We start from the raw sequence: 15,878 nt of genomic DNA, 5'->3' as shown, positions 1-15,878 counted from the left end.
AAGGCTTGTAGAGTGGCCCTGTATCAGATTGTGTGGCAATGTACTGGTCAATCCACATCCCTCACACTGAAATTCAAATCATAAGGCAGATGATATGCTAGAAGTCAAAATTCCCTCCCCCAGAGTAAAATTATTAGACCACTGTGTTAACCTACAGAGAGGATTAGATTCCCTTGTTGAAGTAGTCAATAGATACATGATAAATGATGTAGATAGACAAATCTACTTTTCAGCATTTTCCCTTCCTCTTCCTCTGCACCATAGAAGGTCTGGGACATCAGCTTGTACCCTGACCCACTGGAGGCTGGTTTCATTTGGTGCCCCAGAGCTTAGATTGTACGTGTAACATAAGCAATATACGTTTGTCCCATAAACCCAAGTAAATGTAGATACTTAAAAAACAAATTAACAGGGCATGTAATTGTCTAAAACATAATCCCATCAGTTTAGGTCAAAAAATTCTGTCTTAATGCAATTGAAGGATAAAAATGATAGAACAAACATGAACCACCACCACTGAGGTGTGCAGCTATGGTCTCTTATAATGAAGGGTTACAAGTAATTTTTAGTAATTGATTAAAACTATGATCTGCAAAGTCAAGAGAGCCTTCAAATATACACTGTGATCAGAATTAATCATATGATTTAGTTTCATTAAACTAGAATATCAGATCATACCATCTGTTCATCTTTCAAGGCTTAGCTTAATTTCAGAAGTAGCTGTGATTTCCTGACCAATTATATATAAAATAGCTTAGAAACTTTGTTCAGGGAACTCTGCAAAAACTGAAAACTGTACTTTTGATAACTTCTGATGCTCTGGTTTCCTCAAAAAGTTCTAAGCCAACATGTCTCCATTCTTTCAGCTTCAAGCCCTCATAAGACTAAAATACATGTATGTATATGATATAAAAGATAATCCCATCACATAACTTTACTGAAAAGTTAATAGAACATCTGACTTTGAAGCAGAGTAGAAAGGGAGATTTTCTCTTTTTCAGACTGAAGTACAATCGAATGCCTGTAGATGTGCTGGGCCTAAAAGTTTATGAAGACCCACACCTTGAGAAACTTAGAATTACTTAGAATACCTTAGATACATTTGAATGTAGAAAAAAATACAATTTTGCTACCTGCTCAGCTATGAAAGATACAGCACGACTCATGAAGAAGTTGGATGCATGACTGATAAAGGTCAGGTTAGACAAATGTAACAGACCTTATGGCCTCAAGCATCCACAGTCAGGCTAGAAACCAGCAAGCAAAAGGATTTCAGTCACCTACATTTTTTTCTCCATTCATTGTCTTTGTAGGAAACTGTACTTTCAGGCTAAGGAGGCTGTTGTCAACTGCACATGAGAGTATTTGAAATGAATTCAACACGTTCCATTTAGCTAAAGTCACTCCTACAAGGTGAGTTTTTTCTCTGCTTTTTCTTCCATTCTGGAATGACTTAATCTTGCTTCAATTGGGATTAATGGGAGTTTTGCCTTTGCCTTCAGCACTGCAAGCTACTCTTAAGTGTCTTTAATTATCTGAAATATTATATAGTAACATTACTGCATGTTACTACTGCCTTGATTATACACCTGTCCTACAGGAAACTTGCTTGTTTGAAATATAACAAATTTGCTGTTTAACTAATGGTTACTAAGTTTAATTAGCTAATGGAAATAATACAGTAACTGCAATTATGGTATTGATAAAGTTGAGTATACTTACACGGGGACCAGGCTTCCCAGGTTCACCCTTGTCTCCTTTGAAACCTGAACCAGGCAATCCCTGGAAAAGAAATACTCACTAGATCAAAAATACTGCCAAATTCCAAAGTAAATCTGCTTTTATCTAATAGGTACAAAGATATTCAGTGACATTATCAGATTCTTTAAAATTTTTATCATAGTAAAAAAAATAACTCAATACTCACTGGGAGTCCCTGTTCGCCCTTTTCACCTGGATCACCCTAATGAAATTATAAAAAAATGTATATTAGTAAACAAACACTTAAACATTATTCATTTAGGTTGTAAATAATGCTTTATTTCAGCAAAAGCACATTTAGTCCTGTTCTCCATTTCAAGAACTATGCCTAATAGTATGATGAGCAAAAATTTAGACAAACATCAAATGTGAATCCATTAAGCTAAGTTTATTTTACCAGTATATATTGCTTCGACTGCTTAACTCAGTAATTGAAAAATTCATTAGCACTAAGATTTCACAAATGTGTGTAAGAAAAGTTGAGTATATGCTACTTAATTCATACTTTTAGAATATTTTTACAATATCCTATCCTTATCAATCCTTCTTCCTCAGAAAGTCATCTGTTGCTTACTTATTTATGCAATCATTGATGCATTTACCACCTATCATATATTTTTAGAGAGATTTCTAGAATGAAAATTAAAATTCATCCATGAAGTAGAACAGGCAGAAATTTTGGAAAAATTTGCTCTAGGTGACTTTGTATTTTCCTTTTCCTGTTTCACTTTTGTTTGCTAATTCCTACTGATTATACTTTAATGAAGAGCACAAGAAGTTTAATCATTTAACATCTCACCTTTTCTCCCTTTATGATTTCACTCCCTTTTTCTTTCATATGTGGTGCTGGTCCTGGGGGTCCTGGGGGGCCCCTTACCCCTTGTTCTCCCTGTCAACAGCAAATCCAGAATTGTCCATTGAAAACAGAATGATGCTGAGATCAAACACTGCTAAGATCAGTAACATTAAAGAGAACTACCACTTGCATTTAAAAATATAGCTCAATGGGTTTTTAAAAAACTCTTTTTTCAGCAAAATCAGTGAGAGAGAGGGTTACAGAAGTCACTGCTGTGTAACTGGTTACAGACAGAGACTGCCCTGAAGAAAAACCTCTGAATCCACTCTTACGGTGAAGACTGATTAATACCAAATATCAGGAACATATCCAAATAATTACAGCAATAGTACTGAAGTTTTATAGTGCCTCCTTCACGAGGAAGGAAATTAGGAGGAAAGAGGTTGGCCACAGAAAGTCAGCTCCTAAAGAAAAATGTTAGCCAAAGTTTACAGTGCTCCAAAAGCTTTGCAGAGGTTCATAAAGGCCAACTTCAAGATGATAACTGTGGACAAGTTTTTAGTATGCATATGTCCATTGCAGAGTCAAAACCTCACCTCCTTCCATAATGCAAAAGCTCTATCTTTAACAGTAAAATGCCTCTGAAAAGACTCGATACATTTCGGTCAAGCAGTAATGCATGCACAGCAATACCATTTATCTTCTGCTAAAGACAAACCTGAGGAGTCCAGGAAATCACCATACACTTCTATGTTATCTTCGCCAACATTTTTCAGTAAATTTCATGATAACAAATTAATTTCAACGATGTGTCATCTTGAAAAAAGTTCTTTCCATTAGGAATATTGGGACTCAGACATATTAGTAAGGTGGTGTAATATAATTTACTTATACCCCAAAAGCCCTCTGTCAGTGACACTCATGAAAAGCTGCTGGAGAAGTGCACAGACACATTATGAATTTACTGAATAGCCCTTGAATGCATGCAGTTCTTGGCTCCCAGGAACACAACATAAGGCACTTCAGCCTAGACCTCTCAGTGTGAGAGGTAACAGACTAAAGCTGACATGTATTACCTCCCATTTGATGCTGATTAAGAGAATAAATGGGATCCTGGAGCACATCTTTTGGCTTAGATTCATTCAAAAGTAAACCAGTCTGTGTGCTCTTAAACCTCTTCCTGGTTGTGTCATAACACAATAAAAGGGGACAACTGAAATATCTGCTTCAAATGTGTACATTACCAAACCAAAATAAGGCAGACAGGCCTTGGAGTCCCACCACAATTAATTCTGATCATTCTGAAAAGCACATTAAGTCTCATCCCTTAGAACTAAACAGATTTAAAAAAAAATCTCATGGTGAGTCCTAATATACAGAATAAATGTTTCCAGATCTGCCTAGTGCAAATTAAAGTAGCTTTCCAGGCACAGCTGAAAAACAGGATGGTGATCTAAATTACTGTCAGGTATAACATCATCATTAAAAAAGTCTGTAACTGCTCACAACTTTTGTTTACTTAGGCGTAAGTTACAGATTTACTCGAGTCTTCCAAAAATTACAACGCTGATTTTCTCCATTGATTGATTTCAACGGTTTTCTTTATTTAAAACACAGTATCAGGAATATTTCTGACAGTTGTTCTCCAGACGTTTACAAGAGACCTACCTTTTCACCTTTGGGACCCTGAAAGCCCAAGCCCATATAGCCCTGAAAATGTAAATTACACACACTTAGTCAATTTTTATCAGCAGTGCATAGGTGCATACATATAAACATATGAAGGTATTATGTACACATCAAATGCTAAGGGAGAATATAAAACACAGAATATGTCTTTTAAACACGTGTGAAACAAATAAATAATCATGTCCTAACCTCCCTGCTGTTTTTTAAGCCAGGTGTCACAGCAACTTGTGAAAAAACTGATTGAAATTTATCAGATAATTTTATTGTCAATACGCTCTTTTACCCAACACTTCAGTGAAAATGTTGACATTTTAAAATGAATTCAAAAAAACATAGAATGCTGTAATTACTACTAATTTGACCAAGTGAGATAACAGAGCTAGACAAATTTGAAAAAAAAGTGGTAAAGTTCTCTTTTTGTGATGTCCATTAAGACACACAAATAGATCCCAAAGTGTAAAAACCCCACAACTTTAGGACCATTATTTTCCAGAGTTGTCAGGATCTGGTATGCAAAATAAATAGATAGACTTCATATTTGTATTAAAGAGTCTTACCTTCTCGCCTGGAAGTCCTGGTGCCCCTGGGGGACCCTACAAGACAACACATTTTAGCATGCACATGTGTAGAGTACACTAAGTGGAATAATGCCTTATTCTATGAAAACAGCAGAAAGGCAAATCTTTTTATTAAACCCAGTAATTTCATTTTTCTCTTGCTGTGCATTATTCACAACTTGAATAAAAAATAATAACAATCTGTCTGAGATATCTCATTAATTATCATAATAACAAATAGATGATAACGTGCTTCCACGGTAACACTCAGTGCTGCCACCCATAAAAATAACCTCAGCAAACATTTGGATTTTGATCTGAATGCTTGGTATGTAGTTTATTTTCTTAATTAAATTGGGAAAGAGAGGAAAGGAGGACCAACAGTTATAGTCTCTCCCCCACAAAAATACCCTCCAAGAGTGCAAGAAGAGGACTGTAGGAGCAGCTGCTACTGACAACCCGTGTTGCCCAGTAATTTCTGCCATGGTAGAGTTCAGAAGGCTGAACATGAAGCCTGGCACCACATGCTATCTTTCCCAAATCCCAACCAAGACCTGCTACACACACCTTCTAGGACACTCCTGTAATAAAGATCTGTAACTGAAGCGCAAATCACCATGAAAGGAAACTTACTGGCTCTCCTGGAGGACCTTGCGGCCCCATTGGCCCCTGAAACCCTGAAGCTCCTGGTGGACCCTATGAAATATTCAAATGGTGTCATAAGAAAGTGATATTTACATGGTAATTTCATGATACTGATATAATTTTAATTGAAACTCACTTCTATTCAAACATCATTTAGACTTACAGGCAGTCCAGGTTGGCCAGGAAACCCTTTTTCACCTTTTAGCACTCCAGGATGTACAGGACCAATCACTTCACCTGGATCTCCCTAAAATAAGAAAAGAGTAAGTCTTTAACATGAATTCAAATACATTCAAACCCACTAGGAGAGGAAAGTTGTAGCTATGCATACTTTGGAATCGTTTGGGAAGCTGACTTAAAAAAATCACCTTATTTCTTTTAATTCAGCTGAAACATAGAGATATTAAAGTTAAAACCTTAATTGCCAAATGTACTTTAAAGCCACCTGAAGAGATTCCAGTACCAAAACTACCTTCATATCTCATTTCCTGTATTGTAATGGCAGTTGGAATGATTTTTCCATTAAATCTATCGCTACTACAGTGTCACCACACAACTGGAGCATCTGACCTGGCTGTTGAGAGAAGTGGTACCCTCACAATCTCTTTTCCAGGCTCAAATCTTCATGCTTACACCTAATTTTTACATAAAGGCCATTTACGGTGTTCTTTGTCCTCAGGAAAGGAATACACTTAGTCTTACTTCAGAAAACTATTCTGACCACCATCCATTTCTTTACGTCCCTTCTTTTGAGAGTCAAAGATCCTGTTTTTCCTGTGTTTTTGTACAAAGTTACAACACTGTAAGTGATTTTATTTCAGTCTTGTACCTATGCATACATGCTTAGGGAAGAAATATCTGAGTACTGTTTCTAGAATGAGTCAGCTCTTCCCACATGAGAGCAAGAGAAATGGACATTTTATAACTTGGGTTGTCATGTCATTACAAATTTGAGATAACATTTAGACTTATATTGAGCTTATGGTTCCAAATAATATCTGCTCATTTTAAAGACAAAAAGCTCTCTCATGTCTTTCAATGCTTCATTCTCCAGTTCACAAAATGCACTCAGATACCTAGTTAGCTAGCCTGATCTTTTTTCTTTATGAAAACTGTTTAGTATGTGTATGAGTATGGTTCTCATATTGTGGGGTATATGACCTTCTTCCACAAACATTATCCATGTGAAACCTTTTAGTTAAATCAAATGCCAATATAAAACCAAATGTTTGAATCATAAAACCTGTCTAAATCTTTATACACAATTAGGTGGCCACCATAATGTTTATAATTACCAATGATATGTACTACTTTTTTTCTGTTGTAATCCATATAATACTCACCCTTTTAAGACCTGCATGCAACAACACTTATGTTCAGTTGTTATTAGGTGGGGAGGCTACCCCACTGTCTTTATTTAGTGGGATTGCAAAACAGAGTACAAAGTGAGACAAGGTAATAGAATTTTTCAGTCCTTAGGTAAAGACTGCTAGTCTTAGAGGATGTAGAGATCACACCAATTCTTATTGTTAGAAGCAGGATATGAATACACTTAAGAGTAAAATGTACCTTCATGCCAGGAGGTCCTGGAGGTCCCTGTGAAAACACAGACATATTTGTTGTTATTGCTCCTCAATGTTGTATATATTGTATCTTAAACTCTGTATCATTTCCTATAGTTATATTTGCATTTCAAGAGTCAGCATTAAAAAATGTGAATCAAGCAGGAAAGAATCTACTTACTATACTTCCAGTCAGTCCTGGTAAACCTGGGGGACCTACTGGACCTCTTTCACCCTAAGGGGAACAGAGAAATCAGTTTTGTTTAGGGAACACATGCATGAGAGGTGTTTTTATTTCAACACAGAGATGCTGTTATAAACATATGTAAATGTCACCTTTGTGCCATTACATCCTGGAATGCCAGGTGGACCAGGAGGGCCATCTTGTCCAGGAATGCCCTACATGAAAAGAAAGTAAAGAAATTAGCAATATTAGGAATAACCCAGGTCAGATGTCATGACTAAAAGTTTGATATTCTTTGTAAAAACATATGTACTTCATACGTACAGGAAGGCCTGGGTTTCCTGGAAAGCCTGATGCTCCTGGGGGGCCCTGCAATTGAGAAAAAACACAAACTGAAATGACAAATCCACAAAACACCAAGGACAAGCTGCAGCCCAACTTGCATCTCCAATGCTGACAGTAAAAACCTGTAGCATTTAAACTTCCTTGACAAAATAGCTCTAATCTTCAAAACCTCTCAAATATGTCACCTTAGTAATGAATAAATGAAAGCAACCTTTTATATTTCTTTAACTTTTTAAGCAGTAGGAACTAGATCAGAGCCTCATGTAGAGGTAAAAGGGAATAGGTGTTGCTTTCTCACAAACATTGTTCCCAAAACTAATTTACTGTAGGTATCTCTTCATAGCAGAAGATAATGTCAACACACCGTAAAGATGCTTCTCTATCCTTCATAGTCATCAGTGTATCAATTCTTTCTTATTATCAAAAATCCTATCAGGCTGAGATAATTCTTTCTCCTTGAACAGTTCTTCAGTGTAATGAATCAGGCATTTAAGTTGGCACATCATTTTCATCCTATCATCTTACTTATCCATGCAGCATTTCCTAAAACATGTATTATGAAGCAGAAAAGATGTATGGGAATCCTGAGCTCAGATAGTGTGTTTGCATCTTTCAAAACTTTATAATTGCTAAAATACATTTTACTTACTCTGCAGCAAACAAATACAGGAGATGCCAATTTACATTAACTCAGGATACCCCAAGTTAACATGGGCATCGTGGATTCAAATATGGAATTCTTGATCTAGCAGAATACCCTCTCTGTAACACCTCATAAACTGCACTTACTTCAGTAAATTCTATCTGCTGCAGCAACTGCAGGCAAATGGAGAACAAAACCAAGATGGCATTTTGAGAATCTGTGAGCAAGAGGGTATAGCTGAAAATGTATGCATCATTACTGGCCAAGTCATTTGAATCCTCTTTCATCATGATGTTAGGAAATGTGAAAATGCTCAGAAAGAGCTTGGCACCTCACAAAACCCCAAAAGGCACGGCCCTGGCCAATATAATATGCTAAAAGAAGTGCTATGTAAGTGCCCCATTAACCAGAAATAACAGGAAGATCACAGGTATTCAGAGTCTCTTCTAGCAAAGCTAAGAAATCTGTCCCTGGCTTTAATTTGCTCTGTATCTTGTGCACAGTTTTAGCCCACATGTGCTCATGAGTGTGTCAGCTTCTCTGCTGGAGTGCTTCAAGTTTAGATGGATAATAAAGGAGAGTTTTGCAAGAGGAAATAAGGTTGGTACATTCTGAGGCTGGAACAAAGCCTTTTGGTATGCCAGGAAGATATCAAAGGCATATTAAAACTATTGCTGTTGATGCAGTGATGAGTATCAGGTAAAAATTCAAATGAATAAAGGTATTGGCTGCCCAATGCAGCAAGAAGTTCAAAGGTAAAAGTGAAAATTTTGAAATTATTGTGCAGCATAAGGGGATGTCATTCACTAACACAGACTTCCTCTTGCACATGAAGGCAGACACAGAGAGTTAAAGTCATATAAACCCAAAGACATCATAATTGCAAGAAAGTAAGGTAGAACTCACTCTTGTTCCCTTTGTTCCTGGCAGTCCTGGTTCTCCAGTATCACCCTGAAAAGGAAAAGAGAAAACTTTATCTTTTCTTGGGACAACAATTTAGGGAAATCTGATTGTTTTGAATACTAAAGCTTCAGTTCTTACCTTAAGCCCTGGTGGCCCAGGGGGACCTTCAGGTCCTTGCATTCCAGGAAACCCAATCACACCCTGTAGTCCTGGCAAGCCTCTTTCTCCCTGTGGAAGAAAAAAACTAATTAGCAACTACACAACTGAAGCTCCTTCTTCAAGTAACTCACAAATCCCATTTCTGTGCTCAAGGAACCTGTTAAGTGGTAAGAAGCTATATGTGACAGCAAAGAGTTCATGTTGGTACTTGAAAGAAGGATTATTATAAATTAAGAAATATTTATGGCTCAATAATAGATTGGCAGGGGCTGAGTGTGGCATAACAGAAAAGCACTCTTTAAATGCTAATCAAACCTTTTTTTTTCTGGATAGCACTGTTCATAGCAGGTTTATTCTCCTGGGATCAGGAAGGTCACCTTCCCTCTAATAAAACCTACCTGCATTCCTCCAGCGGTACTGCTAAATCCCAGTAGAAAATCTAACAGCCCAAATCAGCAACTAAATTCCTGAAAACCACAAATATCACTTTTTGGTCAACTAGTGTAGGAAGGGTAATTACCACTTTTCTTATACACCACTCACAGCAGCAAGTTTTGGAGACCAGGTTTGTCACTTAAAATTTCAGGGTGGTTCAGAGACAGGTTGCTTCGAGATACAGGATCTTCCCAAGAAGCTGAACACACAGATTTTATGTGTCATCCTTTTGATTCTGCTTTAATGCTGTAGGGGACACCTGTGTTGTTCCTCTCCCTACAACTCCAAATGTATTTAAATCAGATAAATTTAGAGGCAGAAAACCTATCCACACTCTAGATCAATATTGCAGGTATTAGACATTCAACTATATTTGGACTCCCAGTGAAACCAAGAGGAACACTGTCTAAATAAAGGATGCAAAATCTACACGTAGGGAGAGGGGGAAAAACTTAAGCATGTCAATTCCTGGAAACAGTAAATGAAGCAAATCAAAAGCCACTTGTTCCATGCAGGAAGTAACCAGAGTTGTCCTTTCGAGGTGTGATATGAAACAAGCAGAAACACTTCATACTGCCAAAAACTGTGGGAATATTGGATGAATAAAATGTTAGTGCGAAACTGCAAAAAGAAGAAGTTTTACAAGTTTGAAAAATGGCTAAAAAACATGGCACCTGCTTTAGAAACTCAAAACACAGCAATTTTCAAAGGATAGCAAAAAGAAAATAACATTAACAAAGTTCGAAACACATAAAGGGACACTGCAGAGATTTAAGTATTTTCAGCAAAACAGTGAGAGATGAAATTGCAATTTGTGATTAACAACCAATTCAGTATTTGATTTCAGGATGGCGATTAACAATAAACTTTTCTCCTGTTTGCTCAGGACAAAGACTCCCAGAAATATGCTGGCTACTTAGAGGTCATCTGAGGACTTGAGCCCACATAAGAACATCTGAGTCTTGGAGAGCTCATCTGTCCAGGAAGTGTAACAGGCCTCTTGCAAAGAAAAAGTTATGACACGCAGGCAGAGGAAACTGAGTGACAACCAACAGACATGGTGCTATAGTGTCAGAAGATGAGAGGAATTGGAAGACTTGTGGAGTTAGTGGGTTGATGTTGTTTTTTAGTTCCTTGTCCAGGATTTTGTTAAAATGAAGAGACAAGGGGGAAGGGGCATTATTGATGGGTATGAAGAGCAGGGCCAAGGAGGAAGGGACAAAACTCAGAGATTATAAGAGCATGAGAAAATAAAATCAAAACAACATTAATTTATTAATAATTCCTGACAGAAAAAATTATCCTGCTGTTTCTCCTTTCCTTCTTCCCATAAAAACAAAATTTTTCAATAAAAGAGTACTTTCTGAGCAAACAGTCAGTTTTTCCTTGAAGTGCTGAAATGGCATGATCTCCCCTATTTCATTCCCAATAAATATTCTTTATCATGGTTTGAGAATAAAGTTCGCTGGTAACCCAAATCTGAAGCAGTGTGTTAGACCAGAAAACAAAGCAAAACAAAGCAAACATCAGAACAGCTGGAGAAATATGTTTCTAGGTCAGCTGTAGAGGTACAAAGTCCAAGTTCTAAAGTAACTAAAATTGTTTTGAAAAATATTTTAAGGAAGAACTCATCATGATGCAGGTCTCTGAATGAATGTTGAAATAATTAACAATCTGAAATATATCTGTAAGTTAAAGAAATTACATAAACCCATACTTTGACCGGTTAATTTGCACTGTTATCACAAGTGTACTTCTACAAAATCAGTTGTTATGTCATTCAGACCAGAACTTCACACTGAACCCTGGGCACTTGCTCTCATGACCTTCTGCAAGATAGGCTAAGGAAGGAGAAGACATTCAAGTACATACAACAGGATCTTCCACTGCTGAAAGAATGTACAACGTGTGCAAATGAGAAGAAAACAAATTATTTTGAAACCCACAGAGAAATATGCCTCATGTGTAACATATGTGACTCACATCAGTCATGTTAACATGGCTGATACTTTCTGCACCCAGAAGTTCTGTCCCTGAGGATTTCACCACACTTTGAACCACTGCACCCTGCAACACCGGAAAAGAGTCTTTCCTCTATTCTTAAGGAAAGTTAAACCTGAGGTTTACAGATCGGATTTTCACTTAGTCTAAGGCTCCCTTAGATAAATCTGGAACTGTACAAGGGCCTTAACGTGCCTGTAAATCACTTCCTAAGGGAACGACTGCTTCAGCCGGCCAAAAAGGTTACCTAAAGGCTTAAAATACATAAAAACTTGCACTTCCAAGGCAACTATAGTCAATTCTCTTAAGGCTATCTTCAACCTCCTCGGCTGCTCTGTGTGAGGGGTAAAACAGCTGGAGGAGCAGAGTTGAGACCATACCAAGTCACTTTGAGCTAAGATACATTCAGGTTTCCCTGGAAACATTTTTATTTTCCTGACTTGAACTGTTAGGCCAACAAGAAAAACAACCAGCTATTTGTCCAGAACTTCTGGACACCCAGTCAAGGTACTGGATGTTCCAAGCCCTGGAAAACACAACTGCAGAGCATGTGGAGGTCTGTACCATCCCAAAACCCACAGACTCATGATTCCTCTTACTGGAACTGAGCTCATCTTTTTGCTAGAGGGAGGTAAGGAAACATAAAGGAGACTGAATGTGTGAGAGCTGCTGGATCCCTCTCTGCATGCAACCTGCTGCCTTGGCTGCTTATTCTAACAGGGAATCATGGACTTACACACTGTGAACACCTCTGCCTCTACTCTGCCTTTCCATTTGATTTTACTGCAAAGTAAGTTCAGGGTGAATAGTCCAAACCAAGTATTGTGTAAGAAATCCAAATTTCTGCAGTTTTAGGCTACACAATGAATGGTATTTAACTCCTCTACACCACCCATGGAAACTCAGAGAAGTTAGGGCAACCTGTTCCACCAAGACTCAGTAACAGACCTCGGGATGTCTCCTGGGTTCCAGTCCCTTTCTTTAGTCCAGGTATCAGTCTGCTTCTTTCTACAATAGCCTTAGAAAACTAGTGGTGCCAACACTTATAAGGACTAACTAACAAAGCTTCTACTTCAATACTCCTGTTTGAGTTTGTACAAACTTCCATCATATTTTTTTTTGCATCAGTGATGCTACACTAAATTACAGTAAAATTCTATCAGTCCCAGAGCATCTGCACTGAACAAGAAAGTACAGAAACTCTACCATCCTTAAACTGTAAAGTCATATGACTGAAGGGTATCCTAATGTCACTGAGTAGATCAGACCCCACAGATCACTGAGGTAACAACAGCTATACTGCTGCTTTCCTACCTAAAGGAGCTTACTTAGAACTTCAAGATCAGACTAAGCTATCACTCATTATGCTGTACAGAACAGACATGAGTATGTCCTGAAGATGGCTTGCACTGCAAGGAAACACTTGAGCTGCATCCTTCCCCCGCTTGCCTGCCTGTTCCTTTCTTCACTCAATGTTCCAGCCAAGCAGCCCAACAGTAAGTGCTTGTGCTACATTTATGCTGCAACTCATTAAGCACACACACTACCTAAATTGGCAAGCGCCAGGTCTTTACTGCTACCCCAGTTATTTTTCACTCAGCACTGAGATTTCTAGCTGTGATGCATGAAGAGCATGAGACTCCGACTGCAAGGGTTATGTATTGTTCAAGTTCCAATATTCACAGCTGCAAAATCTTGGCAAGTAATATTGAAAGAGCTTCTGCTTCTTACAAATCAATTCATGAGACTCAAAAATTAAAACAGATGGAACCATGTCATCTGTACCTCTGCTGATTCAATGCAAGCTGTCAGAAAGCACAAAGGAGAACACATTACTCAGCTCTCAAAAATGAATATTTTGCCACTCAGCTGCTGGAAATGTGAAGCTGCTACGTAAAAAGACAGCAAGTGCTCAGTCACCACTGCACTCATTTAATAAGCAAGATGTCTGCGTTAGTTCAGCTTTTGTGATATGCCTTGGCATTAGGTAGTTCAAATTAAAATTGAATGGACTTCTAAACAGACATTAGAGTTTAACTGCATGGGCTGATGTTTTTTTCTGACACCTACCCTTCCAAATTAGCAACAAAATGCTGTTTGGCACATAGAACAACTGCAAATTGCTAAGCAAGAGAGTCACATAAAACAAGTAATTTCAGAAGATTCAGCTGTAATATATCAAGGGCTGAGGGGGAGGAAATAATCACCACCCCATTATAAATTATTTCCCCTATTACTTTGCCTAGGGACTGCTGGACTGGGAGGTTTTAGCCTTGAGAGACTGGTAACATGGATATAAATAACTGCTTCCCAAAGTGCAGGCTCACAGGGTGTCTGTGTCTGTACAAATATGATGTTCTCAGGCTCTCCAGAGACTCAGGCACATGGTGAATAAGAATGTGCAGATCTTCCAAAGTCATTTGAAAGATGCTTCATTTCTTAACATTTGACTCTGCCAGAGATCTCCCAGCAGCTGAAATGGCAGGACAGTCTGTCCTTCAGCTGAAAAGGCATAAAACTCAGTCTAAGGGAAAGATGTCACAAGGCAAATAAACTGATCTACCCAGCAAAGGTGGCTCTTCTCCTCCTTTTAAAGGGATGATGCCACCTCACCCTTCTTTACATCACCTAGCATGATTCCCTCAGCCTCCACTGCACCAGTTCTACTCATTAAATTTACTCCCTTTTCTTTAGTGACTGAGCTTGGTCTGGCCTCTGTGAGCTGAGGAGCTGCCAAAACCAATGCAAGGAGGACATAGCAGGACACAAGGTGGAAAGGCAGCAAGAGCAGTTTCTCACACCAACACAGTGGGGTTTGCTGGAGTTCATCCACCACAGCTCCTCAGCTGTGCCTTCACAAGGGAAACTGAGTAGGGAGCCAACAAATCCTTGGCCATGCCAGAGGGCTGTCTTCAGCCCAGTGTCACTGCTGACTCCAACGTGTTATAAGCTCAGAATTCCTCTCACAAATGCACATGCTTTCCTGTTCCCAAAAGTTAACGTTCATCGAACTGGAATTTTACCAGGGGCATATTTGGCAAAGTAATGCAACTGTTTCAAGATGAAAACTGACAATGCAGTTTTCAAATAGAAAAAAAAAAAAAAGGGCCTGACTGTCAACAGGAAAACCTGCCATTCAAATCAGTCATCACACCTTGATGGTCCAGTGTGACCTCATAAAATCCACAGCAATGGACAACAGCTTTGCAATGTACTACATGGTTTCTACCCAGACTATCCCCAGCCAGATGAGAGGTGAATGCAGGCTCTGTATTTGTTCCTTCAGCTGATGTAACTGTGAGCACTCAAGTGAATCGGCTCCAAGGTGTTGGACCAGTAATCACAGCAAGCAGTGGGAAACAGCATTGTGCGACTTGAGTAATACTCTCAAGTCACAGTGTTTCTTTCCACACTCCTTTAAACATGTGTTAGAGAATTGTAATTGGTTCAGTGTTACATTAGAGAAGACACAGATGTGGGGAATATCCTTTATTAAAGGATATAATAAATTCTTTATTAAAATGGTATTTTTAACCACCAGAGGGAGCACTGGCCCTGAATATATTTCAGGAATAAAATAAACATGTACAATAAATGTCATCTGTTTGTCCTCAGCTGCACTTACCATTTTCAGTGTTTTATTGGAAGTGTGAAGTGGATATCAGTCAAGCAGAATTATTGCTATATGCTTACAGGATGTGTGTCCTCAAATGCACTGACGATGTTTAACATTACAAAATTCCCACTGCACATTCTTCAGCAGAATCTATCTGCAGTATAGCTATACAATTCTGGAGCCACACAAGTAACAAGTAATTAATTACACAAACATAACTCTGCAGACATGCAAAGAATCTGTTTAGGAGCTCTGTAAAGAGCTTGGCTCACCCAGAAGTTTTGGGGCTGAGTTCCTGACTGTATGTAGAATGGAAGAGGGGGCTGAAGCAGAGAGAGGGGGTGTCAGCAAAATCTGGATTCTTGCATTGCCAGGAAGCGTCTGAAAGAACTCAGTCCCACAGAAACATGAGTGCAGCATTTTTGGCATGACTAACAGAAGGAACCATGACAATTTCACACGGCCTGCACAGCTCCACAGTCATGCTGCCTGTGGGCTGGATGAGGCCCTGAACAACTTCAAGCACTACCAGGGCTGCTCTACGCTAAACTCAGACATGTACGACAACAAAGATCCATCCCA

General features: G+C 38.5%; 1 protein-coding gene across 1 annotated transcript in view; it reads right to left on the bottom strand.

The window, feature by feature from the left end:
- COL4A1 (collagen type IV alpha 1 chain) overlaps nt 1-15,878 on the bottom strand; it is a 122,941-nt gene that overhangs the window by 44,724 nt on the left and 62,339 nt on the right. Inside the window, exons 3-15 of the mRNA XM_048328302.1 lie at nt 9,224-9,313; nt 9,089-9,133; nt 7,519-7,563; nt 7,347-7,409; nt 7,192-7,245; nt 7,018-7,044; nt 5,612-5,695; nt 5,437-5,499; nt 4,804-4,839; nt 4,226-4,267; nt 2,561-2,650; nt 1,928-1,963; nt 1,723-1,782 (exon numbers count right to left, since the gene is read on the bottom strand). Of these exons, the coding sequence (XP_048184259.1) occupies nt 1,723-1,782; nt 1,928-1,963; nt 2,561-2,650; nt 4,226-4,267; nt 4,804-4,839; nt 5,437-5,499; nt 5,612-5,695; nt 7,018-7,044; nt 7,192-7,245; nt 7,347-7,409; nt 7,519-7,563; nt 9,089-9,133; nt 9,224-9,313 (735 nt within the window). The remainder of the gene's footprint in view (nt 1-1,722; nt 1,783-1,927; nt 1,964-2,560; nt 2,651-4,225; nt 4,268-4,803; nt 4,840-5,436; nt 5,500-5,611; nt 5,696-7,017; nt 7,045-7,191; nt 7,246-7,346; nt 7,410-7,518; nt 7,564-9,088; nt 9,134-9,223; nt 9,314-15,878) is intronic.

The sequence above is a fragment of the Corvus hawaiiensis genome, chromosome 2 (assembly GCF_020740725.1).
Source record: "Corvus hawaiiensis isolate bCorHaw1 chromosome 2, bCorHaw1.pri.cur, whole genome shotgun sequence".
Taxonomy (NCBI): Eukaryota; Metazoa; Chordata; class Aves; order Passeriformes; family Corvidae; genus Corvus; species Corvus hawaiiensis.
Note: the sequence above shows the minus strand (reverse complement) of the source record. Positions and strands in the feature narration are given on the sequence as shown.